This window comes from Eutrigla gurnardus, assembly GCF_963514095.1.
Source record: "Eutrigla gurnardus genome assembly, chromosome: 17".
Classification (NCBI taxonomy): domain Eukaryota; kingdom Metazoa; phylum Chordata; class Actinopteri; order Perciformes; family Triglidae; genus Eutrigla; species Eutrigla gurnardus.
This window is the reverse complement of record NC_139928.1, coordinates 13841090-13866914: the sequence shown is the minus strand read 5'-3', so window position 1 is coordinate 13866914 and position 25825 is coordinate 13841090. Positions and strand designations below refer to the sequence as shown.

Genomic DNA, 25825 nt, shown 5'->3' with positions numbered 1-25825 from the left:
AAAATTGTTAAAGAGTCATAAAAATCGCTCATATCGCTTGATGCACCAAGTCTCAATGTAGTGAGTCCAAAACAGCCATAAAAAGCCATGATCAATTTTTTCAGGAAAAAAAAAAAGTCATACTATAGCATGTCGAAAAAAAAGTGAAAAATCGACAAAATTCATAAAATGTTGTAAAAATGATGTAAAAGTCCTAACATATGCTTCTATATCGCGTGTCAATCAAAATCTGAGTGTAGTGAGTCCAAAACAGTCATAAAAGGGCTTATTCATGGAAGGAAGGCAGGTGGTTGAGTGGTTAGAGTGCATGCCATTTACCCACGTCCGCATATATGCAGCAGCCTCAGGTTCGAATCCCGGCTGGAGATCCTTTGATACATGTCACATCCCCCTCTCTCTCCCTTGTTTCCTCTCTATCCACTGCTAAATACAAAGGTGTCTATGCAAGATGATAATCTTAAAAAAAAAAAGCCTTGATCATATTGTTAAAAAAAGGTCATGCTATAGCATGTCGAAAATTCACGAAAAAGTCAGTCAGAATATATTCATAAAAAAATATTTAAAATTGTTAAAGAGTCATAAAAATCGCTCATATAGCTTGATGCACAAAGTCTCAGTGTAGTGAGTCCAAAACAGCCATAAAAAGCCATGATCAATTTTTTCAGGAAAAAAAAAAGTCATACTATAGCATGTCGAAAAAAAAGTGAAAAATCGACAAAATTCATAAAATGTTGTAAAAATTATGTAAAAGTTCTATGCTTCTATATCGCGTGTCAATCAAAATCTGAGTGTAGTGAGTGCAAAATAGTTATAAAAAGGCTTAGTCATATCCCCCCCCCCCCCAAAAAAAAGTCATACTATAGCATGTCGAAAATTCACGAAAAAGTCAGTCAGAATATATTCATGAAAAAATATTTAAAATTGTTAAAGAGTCATAAAAATCGCTCATATCGCTTGATGCACCAAGTCTCAGTGTAGTGAGTCCAAAACAGCCATAAAAAGCCATGATCAATTTTTTCAGGAAAAAAAAAAGTCATACTATAGCATGTCGAAAAAAAAGTGAAAAATCGACAAAATTCATAAAATGTTGTAAAAATGATGTAAAAGTCCTAACATATGCTTCTATATCGCGTGTCAATCAAAATCTGAGTGTAGTGAGTGCAAAATAGTTATAAAAAGGCTTAGTCATATCCCCTCCCTCCCCCAAAAAAAAGTCATACTATAGCACGTCGAAAATTCACGAAAAATTCAGTCAGGATATATTCATAAAAAAATATTTAAAATTGTTAAAAAGGCATAAAAAACGCTCATCTCGCTTGACGCGCCTAGTCTCAGTGTAGTGAGTCCAAAACAGCCATAAAAAGCCATGATCAATTTTTTCAGGAAAAAAAAAAGTCATATCGAAAAAAAAGTGAAAAATCGACAAAATTCATAAAATGATGTAAAAATGATGTAAAAGTCCTAACATATGCTTCTATATCGCGTGTCAATCAAAATCTGAGTGTAGTGAGTGCAAAATAGTTATAAAAAGGCTTAGTCATATCCCCCCCCCCCCCCCCCCCCAAAAAAAGTCATACTATAGCATGTCGAAAATTCACGAAAAAGTCAGTCAGAATATATTCATGAAAAAATATTTAAAATTGTTAAAGAGTCATAAAAATCGCTCATATCGCTTGATGCACCAAGTCTCAGTGTAGTAAGTCCAAAACAGCCATAAAAAGCCATGATCAATTTTTTCAGGAAAAAAAAAAGTCATATCGAAAAAAAAGTGAAAAATCGACAAAATTCATAAAATGATGTAAAAATGATGTAAAAGTCCTAACATATGCTTCTATATCGCGTGTCAATCAAAATCTGAGTGTAGTGAGTGCAAAATAGTTATAAAAAGGCTTAGTCATATCCCCCCCCCCCCCAAAAAAAGTCATACTATAGCATGTCGAAAATTCACGAAAAAGTCAGTCAGAATATATTCATAAAAAAATATTTAAAATTGTTAAAGAGTCATAAAAATTGCTCATATCGCTTGATGCACCAAGTCTCAGTGTAGTGAGTCCAAAACCGCCATAAAAAGCCATGATCAATTTTTTCAGGAAAAAAAAAAGTCATACTATAGCATGTCGAAAAAAAAGTGAAAAATCGACAAAATTCATAAAATGTTGTAAAAATGATGTAAAAGTCCTAACATATGCTTCTATATCGCGTGTCAATCAAAATCTGAGTGTAGTGAGTCCAAAACAGTCATAAAAGGGCTTATTCATGGAAGGCAGGCAGGTGGTTGAGTGGTTAGAGTGCATGCCATTTACCCACGTCCGCATATATGCAGCAGCCTCAGGTTCGAATCCCGGCTGGAGATCCTTTGATAAATGTCACATCCCCCTCTCTCTCCCTTGTTTCCTCTCTATCCACCGCTAAATACAAAGGTGTCTATGCAAGATGATAATCTTAAAAAAAAAAGCCTTGATCATATTGTTAAAAAAAGGTCATGCTATAGCATGTCGAAAATTCACGAAAAAGTCAGTCAGAATATATTCATAAAAAAATATTTAAAATTGTTAAAGAGTCATAAAAATCGCTCATATAGCTTGATGCACCAAGTCTCAGTGTAGTGAGTCCAAAACAGCCATAAAAAGCCATGATCAATTTTTTCAGGAAAAAAAAAAGTCATACTATAGCATATCGAAAAAAAAGTGAAAAATCGACAAAATTCATAAAATGTTGTAAAAATGATGTAAAAGTCCTAACATATGCTTCTATATCGCGTGTCAATCAAAATCTGAGTGTAGTGAGTCCAAAACAGTCATAAAAAGGCTTATTCATGGCAGGCAGGCAGGTGGTTGAGTGGTTAGAGTGCATACCATTTACCCATGTCTGCATATATGCAGCAGCCTCAGGTTCGAATCCCGGCTGGAGATCCTTTGATACATGTCACATCCCCCTCTCTCTCCCATGTTTCCTCTCTATCCACCGCTAAATACAAAGGTGTCTATGCAAGAAAATAATATTAAAAAAAAAAAAGCCTTGATCATATTGTTAAAAAAAGGTCATGCTATAGGATGTCGAAAATTCACGAAAAAGTCAGTCAGAATATATTCATAAAAAAATATTTAAAATTGTTAAAGAGTCATAAAAATCGCTCATATCGCTTGATGCACCAAGTCTCAATGTAGTGAGTCCAAAACCGCCATAAAAAGCCATGATCAATTTTTTCAGGAAAAAAAAAAAGTCATACTATAGCATGTCGAAAAAAAAGTGAAAAATCGACAAAATTCATAAAATGTTGTAAAAATGATGTAAAAGTCCTAACATATGCTTCTATATCGCGTGTCAATCAAAATCTGAGTGTAGTGAGTGCAAAATAGTTATAAAAAGGCTTAGTCATATCCCCCCCCCCCCCCCCCCAAAAAAAAAGTCATACTATAGCATGTCGAAAATTCACGAAAAAGTCAGTCAGAATATATTCATAAAAAAATATTTAAAATTGTTAAAGAGTCATAAAAATCGCTCATATCGCTTGATGCACCAAGTCTCAGTGTAGTGAGTCCAAAACCGCCATAAAAAGCCATGATCAATTTTTTCAGGAAAAAAAAAAAGTCATACTATAGCATGTCGAAAAAAAAGTGAAAAATCGACAAAATTCATAAAATGTTGTAAAAATGATGTAAAAGTCCTAACATATGCTTCTATATCGCGTGTCAATCAAAATCTGAGTGTAGTGAGTGCAAAATAGTTATAAAAAGGCTTAGTCATATCCCCCCCCCCAAAAAAAAAAGTCATACTATAGCATGTCGAAAATTCACGAAAAAGTCAGTCAGAATATATTCATAAAAAAATATTTAAAATTGTTAAAGAGTCATAAAAATTGCTCATATCGCTTGATGCACCAAGTCTCAGTGTAGTGAGTCCAAAACCGCCATAAAAAGCCATGATCAATTTTTTCAGGAAAAAAAAAAGTCATACTATAGCATGTCGAAAAAAAAGTGAAAAATCGACAAAATTCATAAAATGTTGTAAAAATGATGTAAAAGTCCTAACATATGCTTCTATATCGCGTGTCAATCAAAATCTGAGTGTAGTGAGTCCAAAACAGTCATAAAAAGGCTTATTCATGGAAGGCAGGCAGGTGGTTGAGTGGTTAGAGTGCATGCCATTTACCCACGTCTGCATATATGCAGCAGCCTCAGGTTCGAATCCCGGCTGGAGATCCTTTGATACATGTCACATCCCCCTCTCTCTCCCTTGTTTCCTCTCTATCCACCGCTAAATACAAAGGTGTCTATGCAAGATGATAATCTTAAAAAAAAAAAGCCTTGATCATATTGTTAAAAAAAGGTCATGCTATAGCATGTCGAAAATTCACGAAAAAGTCAATCAGAATATATTAATAAAAAAATATTTAAAATTGTTAAAGAGTCATAAAAATCGCTCATATCGCTTGATGCACCAAGTCTCAGTGTAGTGAGTCCAAAACAGCCATAAAAAGCCATGATCAATTTTTTCAGGAAAAAAAAAAAGTCATACTATAGCATGTCGAAAAAAAAGTGAAAAATCGACAAAATTCATAAAATGTTGTAAAAATGATGTAAAAGTCCTAACATATGCTTCTATATCGCGTGTCAATCAAAATCTGAGTGTAGTGAGTCCAAAACAGTCATAAAAAGGCTTTTTCACGTCAGGCAGGCAGGTGGTTGAGTGGTTAGAGTGCATGCCATTTACCCACGTCCGCATATATGCAGCAGCCTCAGGTTCGAATCCCGGCTGGAGATCCTTTGATACATGTCACATCCCCCTCTCTCTCCCTTGTTTCCTCTCTATCCACAGCTAAATACAAAGGTGTCTATGCAAGAAAATAATATTTAAAAAAAAAAGCCTTGATCATATTGTTAAAAAAAGGTCATGCTATAGGATGTCGAAAATTCACGAAAAAGTCAGTCAGAATATATTCATAAAAAAATATTTAAAATTGTTAAAGAGTCATAAAAATCGCTCATATCGCTTGATGCACCAAGTCTCAGTGTAGTGAGTCCAAAACCGCCATAAAAAGCCATGATCAATTTTTTCAGGAAAAAAAAAAAGTCATACTATAGCATGTCGAAAAAAAAGTGAAAAATCGACAAAATTCATAAAATGTTGTAAAAATGATGTAAAAGTCCTAACATATGCTTCTATATCGCGTCAATGAAAATCTGAGTGTAGTGAGTGCAAAATAGTTATAAAAAGGCTTAGTCATATCCCCTCCCTCCCCCAAAAAAAAGTCATACTATAGCACGTCGAAAATTCACGAAAAATTCAGTCAGGATATATTCATAAAAAAATATTTAAAATTGTTAAAAAGGCATAAAAAACGCTCATCTCGCTTGACGCGCCTAGTCTCAGTGTAGTGAGTCCAAAACAGCCATAAAAAGCCATGGTCAACTTTTTCAGGGAAAAAAAAAGTCATATCCCATATCGGGAAAAAAGTGAAGAATCGACAAAATTCATAAAATGTTGTAAAAATGATGTAAAACTCCTAACATATGCTTCTATATCGCGTGTCAATCAAAATCTGAGTGTAGTGAGTCCAAAACAGTCATAAAAAGGCATCATTTGTTTTTAAACGTCGTCGGACGGAACAACAGATGGCGGTGGCGGGCGTGTTGGATAAAACTATGGACGCACCGTTGACACCTGCAGGGGAAGATGACCACTCGGGTCCCGGCTGTTAACGTAACTATTCACGTTTCGCTGTCTCTCTCACTGCATGAAAAGTCGGATTTTCGTCCCTGTAAAGGCCCGGAAATCTCCCTAATTTTCGGGAGTTAACGACAATTTACAGGCTGCGAACGCCGTGTTCGTCTGTGCCGAAAATGGTCGAAAACGAACCACAGCGAAGGCTCTAATTAGCATATGAATAGCAGCGAAACCGCGCCTGGCCAGAGATATATATATATATACATACATATGTTTATATATATATATATATATATATATGTATATTTATACATATATATACACACATTTATTTTTATTTATTTTTTTATTTATAAATATAAATATGAATGAATTTATTGAGGAAAGGAAAAATTGCCAGGAGGAAGTATTCAAAGAAAGAGCTTTATTGACAACACAACACACAACTGTACAAATTTGCCCACACAACAAACAAATGAACTGGCGACATTCTGTCTGAATTTGGTCAATTTTACAGCCGCCTGCGGTGCGTGGCCCTGTACTTGGGAGTCTTCTCTAATCGCGACTGTAGAGTCACACAGAGCTTGGTGAGCTCCTGGCTACGAGAGGATGGAGGTCGCACAATCCATCCAGACACCCCACCAACGACGCCGTCCTCCTCATCAGACATCATGTCTGTGGTGGCGCACTTCCAACGGTCCACCTCATCGCCAGCAAGCACACTCCGTCTCACTTCCAGCAGCTGTAAAACAATCAATAAAGACAATCAGTACTGTGCGATGCACTGCGCATGGACACAACACATCTATTAATGCACCTGAAAAATAGGTTTAGGTAGGTTTGGTCACATTGACCAAAAACGGATCTAATAAATCTAATAAGTCTTACCCTCTTTCTCCTGGAACGACTCCGAGCTGACCTCTTCACAGCTTCCGCCTGCGATGCGAGATCAGGCTGTGTGTGTCTGAAGCTCCTGCGTACCGTTTCAAAGTATTCAATTCAATTCAATTCAATTTTATTTATAGTGTCAAATCACAACAGAAGTCATCTCAGGACACTTAACACATTGAGCAGGACTAGAATACACTCAAAATTTCAAGAGTCAACATAATTTCAAATTCCCAACATCACCCAGGGGCAAGCGTTACAGCGACAGTGGCGAGAAAAAACTGCCTTAATAGGCTTTTAGGCAGAAATCTCGTGCAGCCCAGGCCCTTGGGTTCCAACTGCATTTGGTGTTGGTAGTATGGTAGTAGTAGCATTAACAGTAGCGGTGGTATTAACAGTAGCAATAGTATCAACAGTAGTAGTCCATGGCAGCAGGCACAGCTACGCCGAGATGGATCCATCCTTACCCCGTCGCCGTAGACCAGAAAGCAGGAGTAGTTGAGCGGTCACACAGCGGGCAGGTGGAGCTACAATGTGGTGTTTCCAGCATCAGGCCAGTTAGCAGTCTGCATCGGTCAGGACCTCAGTGGACTCTGCTGGACCAGAAAGCATAGCCAGACTCCCGGGAGTGATCCCGGGAGTAGTCAAGTTAGTGACAGTAGAGATGCCGATTTTAGTAAATTACTTTAATTTAAAATACAGGCGGTAAGAGGCAAACAAGACCACAACATCGGTGCAGTCCGGATCAGGTTCCACCACGGTCCAGGGAGACCTGCTAGGCAAGAGAGCACAGGGACTATGTATGTCTTACAGGCAGCTGGAAAACAATTAAATGAGTGGTATGAATAAGAAAACTTAAGTCACAGTAAAATTAAAACAAGGAAGAAGAAAACAGTAAAAGTTACTTACACACAATGGCGTCACTATCAGCGTCATAGAAATCCGGACTTGCGGACAAAGCTCTGAGCAAGTAAGAGGTCACAGCTTCGTTATGAGGCGAGGTTCGTCTGTGAAAACAAAATGAACAGTTAAGATCGGTATCTACTGTTAACGCATCTATTTCCTTATACAGCAGAATGAAAGCATATTCTTTAAATCGTACCCTTGCTCCGGTTCGTAGCGCCTACAATTCGTCTCCGAGTTGTGAAGACGGCGTACTGCTTCCTGTAAAAGACCAACATACACTTAACAAAGCAACTTAACGTTACACTGGTTCCTCTCTCTTGTTCTTTTACAAGGCTACTATGCTACTTTTAGCTTGGGCTATTAGCTTTTAAGCTACTTTTAGCTTGGGCTTGCTTTGCTAATTTTAGCTTAGCTAGCAGTCACCAAACATATTCTTACCGCAATCATCCTGAGAGTCTTCAGCAGTCCTGGATATAAGAATTATAACATTTAAACCACATTTTCTTAAGTGAAGCCTCTCAGAGCAGCATTCCTCCTGCCGGTGAACTTCTCCTCATCGTTCCCTCCACTGAATGAGGCGCCCGGTGTCTGCATCCGTCCCTTTAACGGACAACGGTGCACGGCGTTATTAATCACCGTTAGTAAATATATAACCACGGTTTAACATAAGCAGTATATTATAAGTTAACGTCGGTAAAAACGGCACATTTTCCGCTTCGCTTGCGCTCGCTAACCCCTATGGTAAATTACCGTCAGTAGGCTAGCCGGCTGGCAGGACCTTCGATTCGTAACGTTAACGTACAATGCCAACAACAATAAAGTAACGTTCATTATCAATACGATTTAAAAGTCAGCTGGAAACATAAAAGTCATGTTACAGTATACTTACATGTGTACGCGGTTTGTGTCGGGCTGTCGCCAGAATAATTATTCACATTGAAATTCTGACATTGATTTGAGCCCCACCGTCGTATGAGTTAGCCCCACCGTAGTTGAACCAGAAAAAATACTCTGGCGCCGCCACTGGCTGCGCGGAGGCGCTCCTAATGTAAATGATTATTGATTTATGAATGAATTGATAGGTGGCTTATTTTTGGCATATTGATTTTTTTTTTTGGCCTGTACAATGGTAGGGGAAACACTGCAAACCATTATGTATTGAAGTAGTTTTGCAGCATTTTTGTGTTTTGTTGATCAAACTGTTTCAAACTGCGATCGTTCACGCAACAAAAACATTGCTTTCCCTGGAAGCTTAATTGAGTGTTTGGTCGTATGGGAAAGTCATTTTGTAGGAGCCAGGGTTGAGATATGATACATTAATTAATGAATTTTCAAGGTGGTGATAATAAGATTTAGTTTTCAGTCAGCCAGGAAAACTGTTTCCTCTCTGAGCTAGCCGTCTCTTGGCATATGTGTTGCATGTCGGTGCTTGACATTAGAGACTGAAATATTAAATTCACGTTTGCCTAACTCACCATTCGCAGTAGGATGTTATTATAAACGGGTTGAATGAGAGCAAACAACCAGACTAACCTTTAAAAAGCACAATGCAAAAGAGAATTTAACAGAATCTATGTGTGTTGATATGAGGCAACAAATGAATCCCCCAGTTTGGAGATGATTTTGTCTTCTCAAAACTCCTGTTGATAAATAAAATGTTGAAAATCCAGATTTTCTGTGCAACGGGAAAACCTTCAGGTTGCTATGAACATGTTTTTGTCGCACATTGTTCCCAGTGAAACCACGAACACTCGGGAAGCTGCATGACTTGTTCAGCTGAAGATAGCTCAGTTTTGACAGAGCCACATCAATCAACTTCCCCGCTCTTCCGCCTATTCCACCCTAATCTCATTTAGTCATTCACTGCTGATGTTCTTTCCACTATCAACGGATTATAATGAAGAGTCATCACTGCTGCTCAATCTAATATTGAAGCAATGCCCCAGATATAAATAGGCAAAAAATGGCTTTTTATTTTCTATCAAAGTATTGTCAATTTGTTCTATATTTAAGCTCCAAGTTGCCTTCAACATCACCATCAGTATGTTGAGCATATTGTTATCTTTCAGCCTCTGTGCAAAGATCCTGAAATACTAATTAATACTTTAATGTGAATGGTTTACTCTGGAGAAAGAGCGGTAGAATGTGCACAATAGGCATGACCTTTCCCTGATCCTGGATTTGATGTTTTAGATAAGACTCAACAATACGTTTTTGAGAAACCTGATTATCGAGGCTGTTTGAATAAAGACAAGAAAAACTGTGAATTCAGTTGAAAAATGTAGCAGAATTAACAATGAAAACCCAAATAAACTAAGCACAAAATATCACTGTTTCAATCTATACAACCGACTAAAATCAGACAGTGAAGCAAACCTCAACGTCTTCTCCACAAAAAAGCAGGATTAACAGCAAGGAAGAACGACAGAGGGTCAATGTTGCTAGACAGCACACAGAGGACATACTGGCTTTGTAGGGGAGAGTCACACCCATGACAACTGTGATATGACCATTTCAGTTTGGCCTGTTGTTGTAGTGTCAAATAAAGGTAAAATGTTTCAATATTGCATGATTGCTTCGAGTATGTTTCTATTTTCCAATTGCATGATGTATTCTAGAGTTCTAACAGTTAATGTCTACCAGTTATAGGAAATAAAAAATACGATAATGAATAAAATGTCTCTTTGTCTTGACAAAAAAATGATAGGCCAGAAGTCAAGACAAAACAGCTTTTGGGAATATATTTTTTTGTGTATATATTTTGTGTATATTGATGTTTTTGTGGGTTTTTTTCACTATATATTTCCATTTTAATCGCAAGTGCACTGATTGTTTATCACTGATTGTTTATCAGTGCCATTGCGGGTATTTTCCCGTCTGAATGATGAGAGAAAAATATGATGGGGTGGAGCATGAATTCAGGGTGGGTGACATCAACGTTGTTGTTGTGGTCTGCCCTCCAGATGATCCCATATGGTGCAGCAGAACTGGATTCTTGCAGCTTGCAGTTGAAAACAAACAGTCGCAAGTTGATGATTTGCTTCTTTTATGATATTCTGGTAAGATTTTTTTCTCCTTATAGCTTAGAATATATAGATAAATACGGAACAGTGCTAAAGTTGATTATTAAAACTCTTTTCTTTTAAAAACAGTAGTTATTTAAAAAAATAATAACTGTCTTAACTTTAAATTGTTTAGATGTGGTTATGTATCACTGTTTATCGATCACAAGTTTAGAAATAAATGGGAACTTTTATTATTGTTACTCCAAAAGAGAAAACTACACTTATAACTTACTCATAAAGAATCTGTTTTGTGTTGACAGGTAGACAGGTATACAGTTAAAAGTAAAATCATTGACCCTATTTTGAATTTACTTCAAAAGACTACATTGTGATTCTCAAGATCTGAGCAGAAGCCTAAAGAATTTATCTTAAAAATGTATCATTTTAGTGAGTGAAGAGTTAAAAGCCACCTGTATGTATCCTCTAATTATTATATTTCTATTATATATATATAATTTGAGTTTTGAAATGTATAAAAAATCAAATAATTATTTTCTTCCTCTAAATAGCAACACTTTGAATAGTTGGTCACACACTTGATTCCTGATTCCATGTAAAAAGTTGCGTTTGTTCCATGATGGTGGTTGTTTCCCCTCCTTCCACAGGGTTGTAACTTGCATAGATTATTATAGATGTAGATTATTGCATGCTAAAAATAGCCTCTCAGTGAAGTTTGGTTCTTGGAGATCCAAATCCAATTATCTAACTCTGTGGGTAACACTTAAGTGTAATTTGTTTATCTGACAAGGCTAATGTACTTATTGACTCATAAACAGCAGCACCTATTATGTAATAATAACTTCCTCTTTCCTTGCAGGGATAGATGACTGTCAGATAATAAACAAACAACCAGAAATCAACATAGCAACCTTAACCCTGAACAGGGTAGCAAAATGTCAAACCCTCACTTCAAGAGACTTGAGTTTTTCAACAGCATGCTGAATGGTTGCGGTGAAGGCCCATTCTGTAATTACTCCCACCTGATTTTCCACAATACCAGCCTCGAAAACGGGCTGGAGATTTTCGATGATGACGGATCCCCCTGGCTGAGAATAGTCATCTCTGTGGTGTACTTTGTTGTGGCTGCAGCCGGCGTGTTGGGGAACCTGCTAGTCATGTTCCTGCTGTATTCAACTCACACCATCACCACAGGCATAATCAACTTCTTTGTGTTCAACTTAGCACTGGCTCACTTGCTGTTCTCTCTGGTCTTGCCCTTTTGGGCCGTAGACATTGCGATGGACTACAGCTGGCCCTTTGGCTTGGCCACATGCAAGGCAGTGTCCTTGCTCACTGGCCTCAATGTCTTTGCAAGCTGCTTTTTCCTGACAGCTATGAGTTTGACCCGGTACTGCTATGTGGCCACTGCTCTCAAGCCCAGAGCCTCCCTATGCAGTCGATCCTGGACTCCTCTGGTGGCCACGGCTTTTATCTGGGCTGGAGCACTCATAGCAGCGCTCCCCCGAGCTGTGTTTGCAGACCTGAGACGCGTGGGCGGAGGGAACGACACAGCGTGCCTACTCCGCTTCCCTGAAGGTACGGCCTGGCTCGGAATAAACCAGCTGCTGCGATTAGTGCTGGGATTCCTGCTACCCTACCTCATCATCATCCTCTCCTACATGCTCCTGTTGCGCTTCCTCTGTCGGCACAAACTGAAGGGCAGCAATTCTCTGCGAAAGGCTGATATTTCAAAGTCTGTGGCCTTGGTGGTGCTGTCATTCTGCGCCTGCTGGTTCCCCTACAACATCCTCACACTTTGGAGTGTCCTGATCCAACTTGACATCGTTGATATCAGCCCCTCGTTCTACTTGACTCAAACGTACTTTTTCCCTCTGGCCAACTGCTTAGCTTTCACCAGCAGCTGCTTCAATCCCGTCATCTACTGTCTGGTGAGAAAAGAATACCGTGTGGCTCTCAATAACGTGCTCTTCAAATTCATGTCCAAGATGCCCTATGGCATTAATTCTGAGTCAGGACAAACTGGACATCTGGCCATTCCACTCAATAACATGTACAGCGAGACAATCCAAACTGACACTAGGAGATATGCACGGCTGCCAACACTTCCAACAGTGTAAAGACACATTACAATGATGAAATGATTTAGTTCTTTACTTTAAATGACAAGTGCTGCTTTAGGTGGACTTGTCTTTTCCTGTTCTAAAGTATATGTTTTTTTCTGAACTGTTGTGAATAAGCTGCATCTTAAACACACCTAAGCTGTTGTGGTTCTTGTGTTACAGAATAGGCTGCACAACTTCTGTCTTGTAAAGTGAAGGCATGATTAAAGTTAGAACTTAGTAAAATGAATCCACTGATTCACTACAAATGTGTTATTTGTTGTCTCGCCTATTCGTTTTCTTCATCTCCCTGTAATTGATGCATTATTGCAAAAACGCATGTACAAATGTCTACTACTGTACTTAGGAACAATTAGTATTGCTGCACTGCTTGTCTGCATTGTTGTCTTATAAAGGTGGGAACACATTTGTGTGAATAGATATTAATAAATAAAATTGTTTCCAACCTGACTTTATACTGCTTATTGTGTTTTTTCATGTCAACTTTCAGTGATTATATACTTTTTTTTCATTGTTATTAATAATATTTTTCCGTGCTTTGGTATTTGGTCATTATTATTCTTTTGACATCCAAATCATGGAAATGCTGAAAAAGTATTTGCAGAAGCATTTTGTCTGAATTGACTGAATTTTGTCACTTTAAGTCACATATAACATTTTACATCAAAACTCTGTGTGACCAATATTATGGAAAAATACTCCTCTGCTGCTTATTCTGCTTTCTGCGATCCAGTGCACCACAAGATGGTAATGTTGTTCAACTTAAAAATAAAAGAAGCTCAAACGGATCCCACACATTATGTTCCACACATTGGTGCAGATAAATAGAGAAAGTAGTATGTCATAGTATGTTAAAAAAAATCATAGTCATAGTGTCGCAAGTTGGTGGTGGGGGAGGGCATATTTAAAATAGCCGTAAGAAAAGAAATTAGAAGGTCAAAGTATTGAGAGAAAAGGGCCATGGTATAGTATTTCCTACAATACAATATTTTATTGTATTGTATGTTGAAGGAAGTCATAAAAAAAAGTCAGATTATAGTAAGTTGAAAAAGTAGGAAAAAAAGGTCATAATATACTATGTCGAAAAATGTCATGAAATAAAGTCTTAGTATCTTTGGACTGTGGGAGGAAGCCGGAGAACCCGTGCTTACACAGGGAGAACATGCAAACTCCACACCCAAGCCGGGAAGGAACCCGAGCTGGGAATCAAACCGAGGACCCTCTTGCAATGAGGCAACAGTGCTACCCACTACACCATGCAGCCAGTCATAGTATAGTATGTTGAAAAAAAGTCAGTATTGTACTAAAAAATTCTGTCTTTTTTGACAACTTTTTATCTTGACTTTTTTGTGGGAAAAAGTATTTAAAAAATCATAAAGTATGTCAAAAAAGTCCACAGACCGATGGCAGCCTTCAGAAACATTTTATACTGTGACATGAAATGCATGCAATTATATTAAAATCATCAATCAATGCTTTCTGACTTTCACTGTCAATAGCTTACATTTAAAAATACTTCACATCTGCATCCACTTTAGAAAGTTAGTGGTTGCATCGCAAATTGTTTATTTATAATCATATGCTGGCTCACTTAAATGACTCTGTCATCAAAACTTGCTCTAGTAGTTGTTTCAAAATGCTCTAAAAATTCTCCTGGGCAGAATTCCCACCAGATACCTTAGAGGGGGGATGTTGCAGAATGCATACATGGCCCCCAAGTGTAAACAACATTTCTAAAAATCCTAAAGTCACTCACTTGGGTAATAAAAACAAAAGATCTTCAATTAGGGATTTATAATTTTATTTAAATCACTCGGAAAAATCACCTGAAAAATGAATACATTCCCTTTGTTCAAACAAAACAAATCATATCAATCAAGTATACTTACACTAATAATCATAATAATAATAATAATAATAATTACAAGCGCAATCATACCTACAATAACTACCATCATAAATAAAACTACCAACATTAAACATCCACCATACAACATCAGGGGGCTGGAGGGTATGGCTTATCCATGGGGCATGGCTTATTTCAAAAGAAACAAACATCAAGTAAATTAAGGTATTACATCCAGTAGGCCCGATTCAAGTCAGAAATCCCACCAACTATATATTTGTGACACAGTAGATCAATTGTGCAGAACAATAGCTGCCAAGAAAAATACTTTGTTTAATTCCCTATTGATATACATCGATTTTTAAACTAAATATGTTGATAGATGTTAGATACCCTTATTCAAAAATATACAAGATATCATTTGATTTACTAGGTCCTGTGTTAGCTGCTGCAAAGCGGCAGTTAACCTCCACTGGGTCAACAAAGGTTCATACATCCTTTAAATTCTCAGGATTCTGTAAACATAAAACACGTCTTCAACAGAAACTTCATAATATCCCTCCCCAAGTTTTATTAGAGCTTTTGGCACATTTTCATTTGGGCCAAGAAAAAAAAATGAATGTTCCCTTTTTTATTTAATAAATAATACAATAGAAGGTGTACATTAAATTATTTGTTTGGACGAGACGTGGGTCAGGAACTAACCAAAATAAATGCACAGTAGTTGCCTTAGCACAGACCTCTCATTTCATGTTCTTTTTTAATTGTATTTAGTTGCCAATGATTTTTGTTATATTTTTGTGCGTTAGGCATTGACGATATATATAAAGTTCTTGCCAACAATACCTCTGTGTTCCTGAGAGTCTGAGTAATACCTGGAACACAATCAATCTCATCCTGTAATTAAAAGAAGATCTGTATGAACATAACGGTAATGGCACTTAAATAGAGTAGTAAACAGGACTAAATTTAGAAATTGTGCTGTAATGGTTATGTAGGAAATCTTGAAATATTAATGAACAAGCAACCAGGAAAGAAAAAATATGAAATGTGTTTTTTGTTAGCATCATCTCCTAAATAAATAAAGTATTTCTAGCCACATGGAATAAAGTATCCTCTCAGGTTGTGGTATAAAGATTTTTAGAGGTAGCACACTGTACCACTGCAGCTAACACAAAGAAAGTTCAAGAATACATGGGCATATAATAGAGTTTTATGTCTTTTTATAAACACCTGTCGGATTACGGATTGCAGCTTCTCATAAAATGGAAACAGATATGCAGTATAACATTTCAAAATACTGTATTGCAATGCAGGCCAAATAAATAAAAACGCATATTTCAGTAGGTCACTTAAAACTGCAATCCAGTATTGTTGAAAGCACCACTGCTATTCTGGTTACACAAACATAGGCGAGATACTACACAGAAACGTGCTATGCTGGGAAACCATTCGGCTCTCACCCCGTGAACGCAGTCTCTTCATAGCACTATAGTTTCTGGATTGCAGCAATTAAGAGTTAATAATATAAGAATCAGTTGTTTTTTTCTTTTACCACAAGTTCAACATGCCTGAAGGCCTACCCTTAATTTGAATACATTTTACATATAAGAATAGATATACATTAAGCTATTTTATACATTTCTGGTTACATAAACATATTACTTTGTATCATTTGATATTTACCTTTTTAAAAGAAGATGTCTTTTTAAAGGCAAGCGGTTAAGATAAATTATATCAACCATGAAATTTGTAATATAAATGATTCGGACTAACATACAGAGTTAACCAACACACTGCTTATTATTTCATCACCTGACTACAAAAAAAAGGACATTTAATATACAAAGTTTACAAGGTTTCTTTTTGTATTGGCATTGTTGTTTTTGGCCCTGTGGCACAGACTGTAAGGCAGTCAAATCCTATGCACATATACTACATATCCCTGCTTGGAAACTCTTTATTGTTCTGTTGTTGTCACTGTCGCTTCTGTTTTTGTTTTCTGGTCATTTCAGTACTTTCATGTTGTATAATGCAAAAGGCTGAATGCCACCCTCTTCTGGAAAAAAATGGAAGAGTCAGCAGGTTGGATAAAAAAAAAAGAAAGAAGATGCCTTCAATAAGAAAGCCATGTCAAAGTCGTTTTTTTTTTTTGTACGTTAGAATAATTTCCCACAACAAATCGACTCACTCGTCCTTGCATTTAAAAAGCACATGCAGTACTGTTGCACATCTATGCTTCAGAAACATTAAACACACCAGATGAGTAATTCACTACTTGCTATAATATGATTTGTTTCCAGTTGCACATATTAATGTCTATAATCATAGTTATTGAAAATGTATTCGTACATCGCTTTTCAAAACAAATGTTACAAAGTGCGGTATAACAAAATGTAAGATGGGTAAAAAGCCACAATGTGTTCAATATTATTTGTTTCAGGACTTTTGAGGCTAGATTAGTTGAAGCTTTAGACCAACACCGTCTCTCAGATGGTCAACATTCATTAGGAGCCGTCGACTAAAGATGAGCTGATGAAAAGCTACAGCCGTCACTATCATCTCATCAGCTATTCCTATTAACACAACCTAATTTAAAGACAATGTTAAATAAATATTGTATCATTTGTTTTTCCTAAAAGGAGGTCGGCCCACTCACGCGCCACTTGTACAACACAATAAGTTAGAAGCCAATTCTAAAGAAAATCTTCGAAATCGAAGCAGATATCCGGACTCTTCTCCCCCATTTACACGGTGAATTCACATGCGATCTGTATCACGATGAGGAAAAACACGTGTAAATGGGAGGTTTGATTGTGTCCCTTTTAAATCCAATACTTTCTTACATTTTCACATGATTTTTCTTTCATGTCAGGTCATTTATGAAGCACTTTGTATCACTCTTTTGAAAAGTCATATCGTTTTTATAATGATTAATATTATTATTATTATTACAAAGTGAACAAAACACATTATGATGTCATATTGTTTCTGTGAAGTATTTCCATTTTTATAAAGGCTATTATTTCTTTACACTGAAGGAGAGACTGTTGTTCTGGCTTTACACTGTGTGTCGAATGAAGAACCAATGAGAAGGTTTAGATTGTATTTAAAGCAGTTGATTCTAACATTAATTTGGCATCTATTCAGATGGGATGGCTGTGTGTGTGTGTGTATATATATAAAACAGCTTTGCGGTGATAATATGTTACTAAAATATTTCATCAGAATCGAAAAAAGCAATGTAGGTCTGTACTTGGACCCTGTATCCGAGGATCATAGATGGCAACTGATCAACCGATTTAATGACTTGCTTGTTGCTTGTGATAGGTGTCCCCATGAGGGGATATTGTGCTTGTTAAAGCCTTTTCGACATTTTGTCTGCAGCCACTTGAGTGAGAAGTGGGCGTGCTGCTTGTAGGGGGCGGGGGGGGGGGGGGGGATCCTGAATCCATCCTCGTCTCACTTTCTCCTATTAAAATAAAGATACTCATTAGGTGCAGTATTGCCATTGTTGTGGCATTGGCTTATATTTAAGTCAGTATGTGCAGACAATTGACCGCACATGTTGGTCCTCAAGCTAAACTGATTGTCAAGTTCTGGTATGTGCAAAGTTTTTTTTTTTTTTGATGAAGCCTTCAGTGGTCCAGCTGGATCCATTGCTGAGCTCTTCGTGGGGGTTTTGTAGGATCTGTATCAGTCTTCTTACACTCGAGTGACCATCATGAACTCTGGTCACTTTGGAATTGGCAGTCAGGATCCTGGATGGCCATAGCCCTGGTTGATAGACGGAGAGGAGAGAAAACACATCAAGTAACCTCTTATCTCTAGTAACAGCTTCACGAGTGCAAGTTTAAAGGAATAGTTGCACATTTTCTTTTTTGCCAAAAAAAACCCAGCAGTGTTGTATCTTCAGCAACAGAAGACTGATTTACACACAAAAAACATGGAAATACTTGTCTCTTATTGGCTGATAGGTCTACCAATCACTAGCTAGATGAGCTTACACAGTGGTTTTACTCAGTAAAAGAAGGGAAGCAGTGGCACACACATCCTCTCATGCTGACCTTGGAAAAGGTGTGTAAATGTCTGTAGCGTTCGAAGTTAGGTGACAATTATATGAGCAGATCATAAAATATTTAGACTTTTTTTTAGAGAAAGAAAGGAAAAACTGAATTTCCTATATTTGACAAATTTACACAAGTCAATAAGTAATTAAGAATTTGTTGTAGACAGCGTTTTCCAAAGTTCCCCCTAATTCAACAACTTATAAAACTATTAGTCTGGTAATTCCTCCCCACTCTGCATTGACTCTGCGGCGTACTCTTTAGATTGTGCAACAAACACATCGAATCAACTGCATAGTAATATTGATGAAGATGATGATGACACAGCAGCACAATAAAAATGTCAACAGAATAATCATTTTTCCAGGACAATTGTTTTAACATTACTCTTAAAAATATTTAAAATGAAATGTAATGTTTGCAATAGTAATACAATGCAGCAAAATTGAATGAAATTTAGGCAGCAGTGGCAGAACAGCAGGCGCCTACCCCCCAAAACAATCCAGACCCAGATGGTCTGGGCTTTTCCCCAAAAATGGCAAGCCTCAGCCTGTCCAAAGGCAACTAAATCTACCTACCAGGACAACGCGAATTACAACACATTATATCTTGTTTAAGTGTAAATATGTAAATTTGCTGTGAATCCACAAACCAGGACATTCAATGTTATGAGTGACATCTATCCTCATGAAACGCTCATATTTTTTCTCCATTTTTGTCTATTTTCTCTTCATTATGAGTGTTGAAAGAAGGTCACGGTGTATTTCAATGACAGCAAAGGTTATTTCTCCTGAGTTACTTCGGCGTAAACAACACAGGCAGCCTCTTCACCTGCGTCACAATCCATCCCACATGGTGCATTCACGACACCGAGCCCTGCAGAAGACCGCTGATGAGTCACAGTCAAGGCTCCTCTGACGATGAATGCGTTCTGTGGTTTAATAATAATCCTTTTTTGGTGGTAAATAATATTCCATTTCAGTGTGGAAGACTTCTCCTCCACAGAACTAGATTAACCTCTGCACATGAATTTAAGCTCCATCCAGTTCTCGAGGTTTTTTAGGATGAGCACTTGTACTTTCCCCCCCCCCCCCCCCCGTCAAGCGCGTGCAGTAAAATGGTGAAATGTGACAAACGTGCTTTTGAAAGATGGGACTAGGTGAAGTGTATGACAGCTGCAAAGTTCCCCCCCTCCTGCCCTGCACTGGCTTTGGCAAATGCGCTGCATGTGATGTAAGAATGATGCAAGCTGTTTTAGAACATGACTGGTTTAGCAAATAGGGATGATAAAAGATGTAGACACAGGCACAAACCTGGTCAGTGAGGATTCGAGGCTTAATATCAGGAATGGCACCCACTCTCAGCTCATCTTCCACAGCCATGAGTCTGACAACAGGGAAATAGAAACAGCATACCGGTTGACAAAAATAGAACTACGAAGCCGGTGTTGTTTAATTTACTGTAGGATTATGTGGCCATATGATGATATTAAGGTCTTGACATGTTCCTGGGTACGCTCAGCTATCCTCGGAGCTTCCTGAAGCTGAATCCGAACTGCGCTCTGAGCAATTCAGGCCGTTCAAATTCAGCTGTTCAGATACACAACTTGTGTGAAATGAGTGTGTGGTGCACCCATCTGCTGTATTTGTGTTCAGAGGAAATGTTAATTTAGCTAGAGGAGGCTTTCTATCAAAATGAGATGAGATGTGAGCTCTGTAAACTCCAATTAAACACAACCTTCTGAAATAAACTGAATGTGGCGAACATTTTTTTTTAAAGTAGATAAGTAGCTACAGTCAGAATTAGCCTGTTTAACTGAAATGAAATAAAACCAACCGTGTGAAGTGTTTCACATTAAAGTATGAGCCTAATGGGATGATTTGTTCGAGCTGCCACTGCTTCTAGTCTTCATGCCTCCAGCAGAGATGCTATCTCCTCATTTAACTTGCAGGAAGAAAGGAAATAAGCAAATTGCCCAAAAAATGTTGAACCCTTTCCTTAAAAATGGATATATACACTCAACAAAAATATAAACGCAACACTTTTGTTTTTGCTCCCATTTTTCATGAGATGGACTTAAAGATCTAAAATTCATTCCAGATACACAATATTACCATTTCTCTCAAACATTGTTCACAAATCAGTCTAAATGTGTGATAGTGAGCACTTCTGCTTTGCTGAGATAATCCATCCCACCTCACAGGTGTGCCACATCAAGATGCTGATCTGACATCATGATTAGTGCACAGGTGTGCCTTAGACTGTCCACAATAAAAGGCCACCCTGAAATGTGCATTTTTTTTGCTTTATTGGGGGTCTGGGGATTCAGAACCAGTCAGTATCTGGTGTGACCACCATTTGCCTCATGCAGTGCAACACATCTTCTTCGCATAGAGTTTATCAGATTGTCAATTGTGGCCTGTGGAATGTTGGTCCACTCCTCTTCAATGGCTGTGCGAAGTTGCTGGATATTAGTGGGAACTGGTACACGCTGTCGTATAAGCCGGTCAAGCACATCCCAAACATGCTCAATGGGTGACATGTCCGGTGAGTATGCTGGCCATGCAAGAACTGGGACATTTTCAGCTTCCAAGAATTGTGTACAGATCCTTGCAACATGGGGCCGTGCATTATCTTGCTGAAACATGAGGTGATGTTCATGGATGTATGGCACAACAATGGGCCTCAGGATCTCATCATGGTATCTCTGTGCATTCAAAATGCCATCAATAAAATGCACCTGTGTTCTTCGTCCATAACAGATGCCTGCCCATACCATAACCCCACCACCACCATGGGCCACTCGATCCACAACATTGACATCAGCAAAGCGCTCACCCACACGACGCCACACACGCTGTCTGCCATCTGCCCTGAACAATGTAAACCGTGTGGTTACACGTGGTCTGCGGTTGTGAGGCCGGTTGGATGTACTGCCATATTCTCTGAAACGCCTTTTGGAGACGGCTTATGGTGGAGAAATGAACATTCAATGCACGAGCAACAGATCTGGTTGACATTCCTGCTGTCAGCATGCCAATTGCACGCTCCCTCAATGCTTGTGGCATCTGTGGCATTTTGCTGTGAGACAAAACTGCACATTTCAGAGTGGCCTTTTATTGTGGGCAGTATAAGGTACACCTGTGCACTAATCATGATGTCAGATCAGCATCTTGATGTGGCACACCTGTGAGGTGGGATGGATTATCTCAGCAAAGCAGAAGTGCTCACTATCACACATTTAGACAGATTTGTGAACAATGTTTGAGAGAAATGGTAATATTGTGTATCTGGAATGAATTTTAGATCTTTAAGTCCATCTCATGAAAAATGGGAGCAAAAACAAAAGTGTTGCGTTTATATTTTTGTTGAGTGTATGACGTGATCATGGAAGTCGCACTTCAGGTGAAATTGTCTTTACTTCGCAAAGGCAGAATGAGTAGGATTTGTCTCATACAAAGACAATCCCTCTCAATACGACGTCTGTATCTGCAGTGACCCTGCAGATACAGGGACATTTGGGACATTTCTGGGTGTCAAGTTCCCAGTTACAGCGTGCAGTGCTGCACTCGAGCTGCGAAACAGCAGACGAAGCTCAATGTCAGGTTCACTGCTCTGTTTGTGATGCTGCACGCGCCGTGCACTTCTGGTGTTGTTGAGCTGGGGAGGAATGTTACAAACCGCAATGGACAAATCCTAGTCCTTCTGCCTTAAATTTTAAACTTAAGTACAGATGTTTTTGTCTGAGTACAGCAGCCCAAAAACATTTATTTAAATAGAGCTCATTAAAAATGTAACTTTGTCACTTTTACAGCTGCAAATCCTTTACTTGCTTCACTTTAACCTTCAAAATTGTGCCAAAGCAGCAACAGGCACAGCCTAACTCCTGCCAGCTGTAGATCAGACTGAACACTAGTCACCTGTTGATGATGCCTTTGATTTGAGAGTCCTTCTCCACTTGCTGCTGCTTCAGCCGGCGCTCGCTGTCGTCCAGCCGGTTCTGATACTGCATCAGGATCTTGTTCGTCGTCTGTTCCTGCGACACAAGCCTCTGCTCGTATTCTTCAAGCTTGCGATGAGACATCTTCAGCCGCTCCTTCAAGGAATGTATCTCATCTTCGTACTCTTTCACCTGAAATCAAAATGAAGACATGTTATCACTGTAGACGCAGCTCTGTGGTACGCCGAGCTACAAGTGGGAACGACCAAGCAAAGCTGCAGTGGAACTGTGCTTGAATATGTGTTTTCAATCATTTCAGTGCCGTGTAAAAAACACTGCATAGATGTGCATTTCTAATATAGGCAAGAGTGTGGGAGTTGTTCATCACAGAAAATGAACAGCCTGCATCTGCATCTTCTAGTGATTAAAGACATTCAACCAATGATGTTTTATAAAATATATGACTTAAATATTTACGTGAACATTTAGGTAAGATTTGACTAATATGCATACATTATATTTTAACTGACCTTCCCGCAAATGATTATTTCGGAACAGCACTGTGCATTACTGCAATTCATGTATGTTTATGTGTCTGATTTATACTTTATGCAATATGGCAGAACAGGTTGAAACGATTGCAATTATAAAAAGTTTCGGAAAAATATATACTATTAAAAAAATATTATACTATCATTTTATGTTATACTTATCTTACTTGGTTCATTACTTTTTATATTTTCAAATGTTTAGTGTTCATAGGAGGCGAGTGAGTTTTAAACAGGTATTAAAATAAAAGGTGCTGACCCTCTCTAGTCGTGACTCGTCCATGCTCTTGGAGTACTCTTTCAGCTGACCCTCACGGTCCGGCCGCAGGCTCTCGATGTCAGCGGAGAGATGTGGCATGTTGGACACCCAGGCGACTGTCCGTTCGTTCATGGCCGCGGTGTTCAAGGTCGACTGAGAACCCTGAAACAACAGCACACGTCGGTCATGCTTTAAACCCATGTCTTCATATTACAATTACCTTGAAAACGCGTTAATATAATGGCTTTCTACATTTAAAACCGTAGTCGGATTGACCTGTTTATTGCCTGGTTTCAGCAGATGTTGCTGTGGCGGCTGCAGTTGCGTCTGTTGAGACTTCTTGGTGCTTTTTGTGGGCGTGTCTGTCGACTCCTCTGCAGCTGCTTGGGGGCCCTGGTTCTCTTTGGTGGAGCCGGTCTGGTACGGGAGTCCGGGAGCTGGACTGTCTGTCAGCGACACATGTGCTTCCTGTTGCTGCTGCTGCTGCTGCTGCTGCTGAAGTTGCTGCTGCTGCTGAAGTTGCTGCTGCTGCTGAAGTTGCTGTTGATGTAGTTGCTGCTGTTGATGTAGTTGCTGCTGCTGCTGTTGATGTTGCTGCTGCTGCTGTTGATGTTGCTGCTGCTGCTGCTGCTGCTGATGTTGCTGCTGATGATGTTGCTGTTGCGGCTGCTGCTGAGAATGACGCGATTTCGGCTGACTGCCGCTGAAGCTTGGGTCAGAAGAGTCGAGGAGAAGGTTTCTGCTCTGCGGGCGAACTTTAGGAGGCGTGGCGGTGGCTGGATTGTTGATGGACCGCTGTGACTTGAGGTGTTGTAGGGGCGCCATGGACGACTGGCGGACCGGGTGAACTGTCGTCGGCGGCGTGGCCAAGGAGGCGGGCGTGCCCGTCCCAGTGGCCGTCTGAGACACAGCTCCCATCATGTGCTGCTGCTGAAGAGACTCCTGACAGGAGACAATAAGGTGACAGTCAGACATCAAAGAAATCATGCAAAAATGTTTGACGCCCCCCAGTGGTGAAATCTAATAAGACACAAAGCCAACAGCAGTGCACTACCCTCTTCCTCTCTAAGGAAAGAAACACATGTGGCTAAATTGTGTGCAAGCAAAGATATCTGAATTATTTGATGATGGACATTTATAGTGTGGTAGCAGTATGAAGGGAACGGTGCAAAATGGGATTAAATAAACTAAATAGACACTGGGGAGAGAAGCAGACATGTCCCAGTCAACCTGAGAAATCTGGATGGTCAGAAATGTGTTTTGGCCTGACACTATAAGTGCTTTAAACACAAGCAGTAGTATGTATTACAGCTGGCGAGATGTAGAGACGAGATGGATAAAGAGATATAGATAAAGCCCTGGTCTGACGCGCCATCCTTATTAATAAACAGGAGGCTGGCGATGCTTGTTCCATTAAGGCCCACACAGCAGGACAGAAATAGCTGGAGACTACATGACTGCATCTTTAAACACTCTGATTTTACACACATCATCAAGTTGCAACCAAAAAGAGCAGATTAGATTAATTGAAAGCTGTTCCAAAAAAAAAAAAAAAAATACTAAACTCCATTATGTGGCAGTTTAATCTTGTTTTTTAATAGGGACTCCTGTGTGTTTAAAAACAAGTTTGACACTAATTGTGTGTATAATAATTGCATGTGTATAAGATAAATTCTCTTTAAAATGCTCAAATTCCAGTCGAGACAATTTCAAGACTGATTGTTCAACAGTACATGGAGGGTTAAAGCATGAATAATGTTAATACAATAGCATGTATATCAAAGTGTTTGTGTCTGTATGTTAGATTTGCATATTCTGCTTATGAGAGGACCATTCCTACTCCATTTGGATCTGAGATTTGTTCTGCAACACCAGTGGAAACAAAAGTACAAGCAGGATCTAATTAACTGTAAAGGTGTCAAAAATCACACTAAGACTACATGACAAGTCTGATGGGCAACTTGGCTTGAAGATGCAGTAGTGCTCATGATAATACAGCACGTTTATTGAAAGGAAACATGATTTTTTTTGAAGCATTAAAACCATCAGGTTTTAGCAATTCATGCACACATTTTTGTTGCTCAACAGAAGTAACTTGAAACCCAAATGTTTGAGACGTTATTCTACTCTTATATGAGGAATAAAATGTTACTGAAATTAGGAAGCCCCATTTTTTATATTTTTCAACTCATTACTAAAGGGTTTGAACAATCAAGAGTTCAAGTGACCACAATTCGTTATTATACAGAAAGGTGTTTCTGTTAACATTGATATCAAGGTGAGAGAACAAAATAATAGAAACACTTGACTTTACCAGACACCTGTCAGTATAATGCACTAGAATTCAGTGGTAACTGAATGTATACTATGACGGGTCTGACACCCAAGCAAACAACAACGATGGCACCAGCGAGTATCAAGTGCAGATCCATTTACCATCTAGAAATAAAACTGTAGACATTAAACCAGTTAAGGTTTCTTCATACTATGGAAGTCCGCTGTATAGATAAAAGGGTGAGGCCATATGTGTTGTATCCATTCACTATTATTTTCTATTT

At 38.6% G+C, this 25825-nt stretch overlaps 1 protein-coding gene and 1 pseudogene across 5 annotated transcripts in view; one reads left to right on the top strand and one right to left on the bottom strand.

The window, feature by feature from the left end:
• Nucleotides 1–11419: 11419 nt before the first annotated feature.
• Nucleotides 11420–12604, top strand: LOC311027856 (relaxin-3 receptor 1 pseudogene; annotated as a pseudogene). The gene has a single exon. The product of its transcript is annotated as a relaxin-3 receptor 1 pseudogene (transcript).
• Nucleotides 12605–17475: 4871 nt separating this feature from the next.
• The window catches only part of LOC311027509 (ras/Rap GTPase-activating protein SynGAP-like), a 28843-nt gene continuing 20493 nt past the window's right edge, over nt 17476–25825 (bottom strand). The window contains exons 16-20 of one of the 4 annotated variants that reach the window (XM_084031532.1): nt 23544–24209; nt 23268–23429; nt 22441–22652; nt 19834–19906; nt 17476–18230 (exon numbers count right to left, since the gene is read on the bottom strand). In XM_084031532.1, the coding sequence (XP_083887658.1) occupies nt 18207–18230; nt 19834–19906; nt 22441–22652; nt 23268–23429; nt 23544–24209 (1137 nt within the window). In that variant the 3' untranslated portion in view covers nt 17476–18206. The remainder of the gene's footprint in view (nt 18231–19833; nt 19907–22440; nt 22653–23267; nt 23430–23543; nt 24210–25825) is intronic. The other 3 variants (XM_084031534.1, XM_084031535.1, XM_084031533.1) reach the window with 3 other exon arrangements.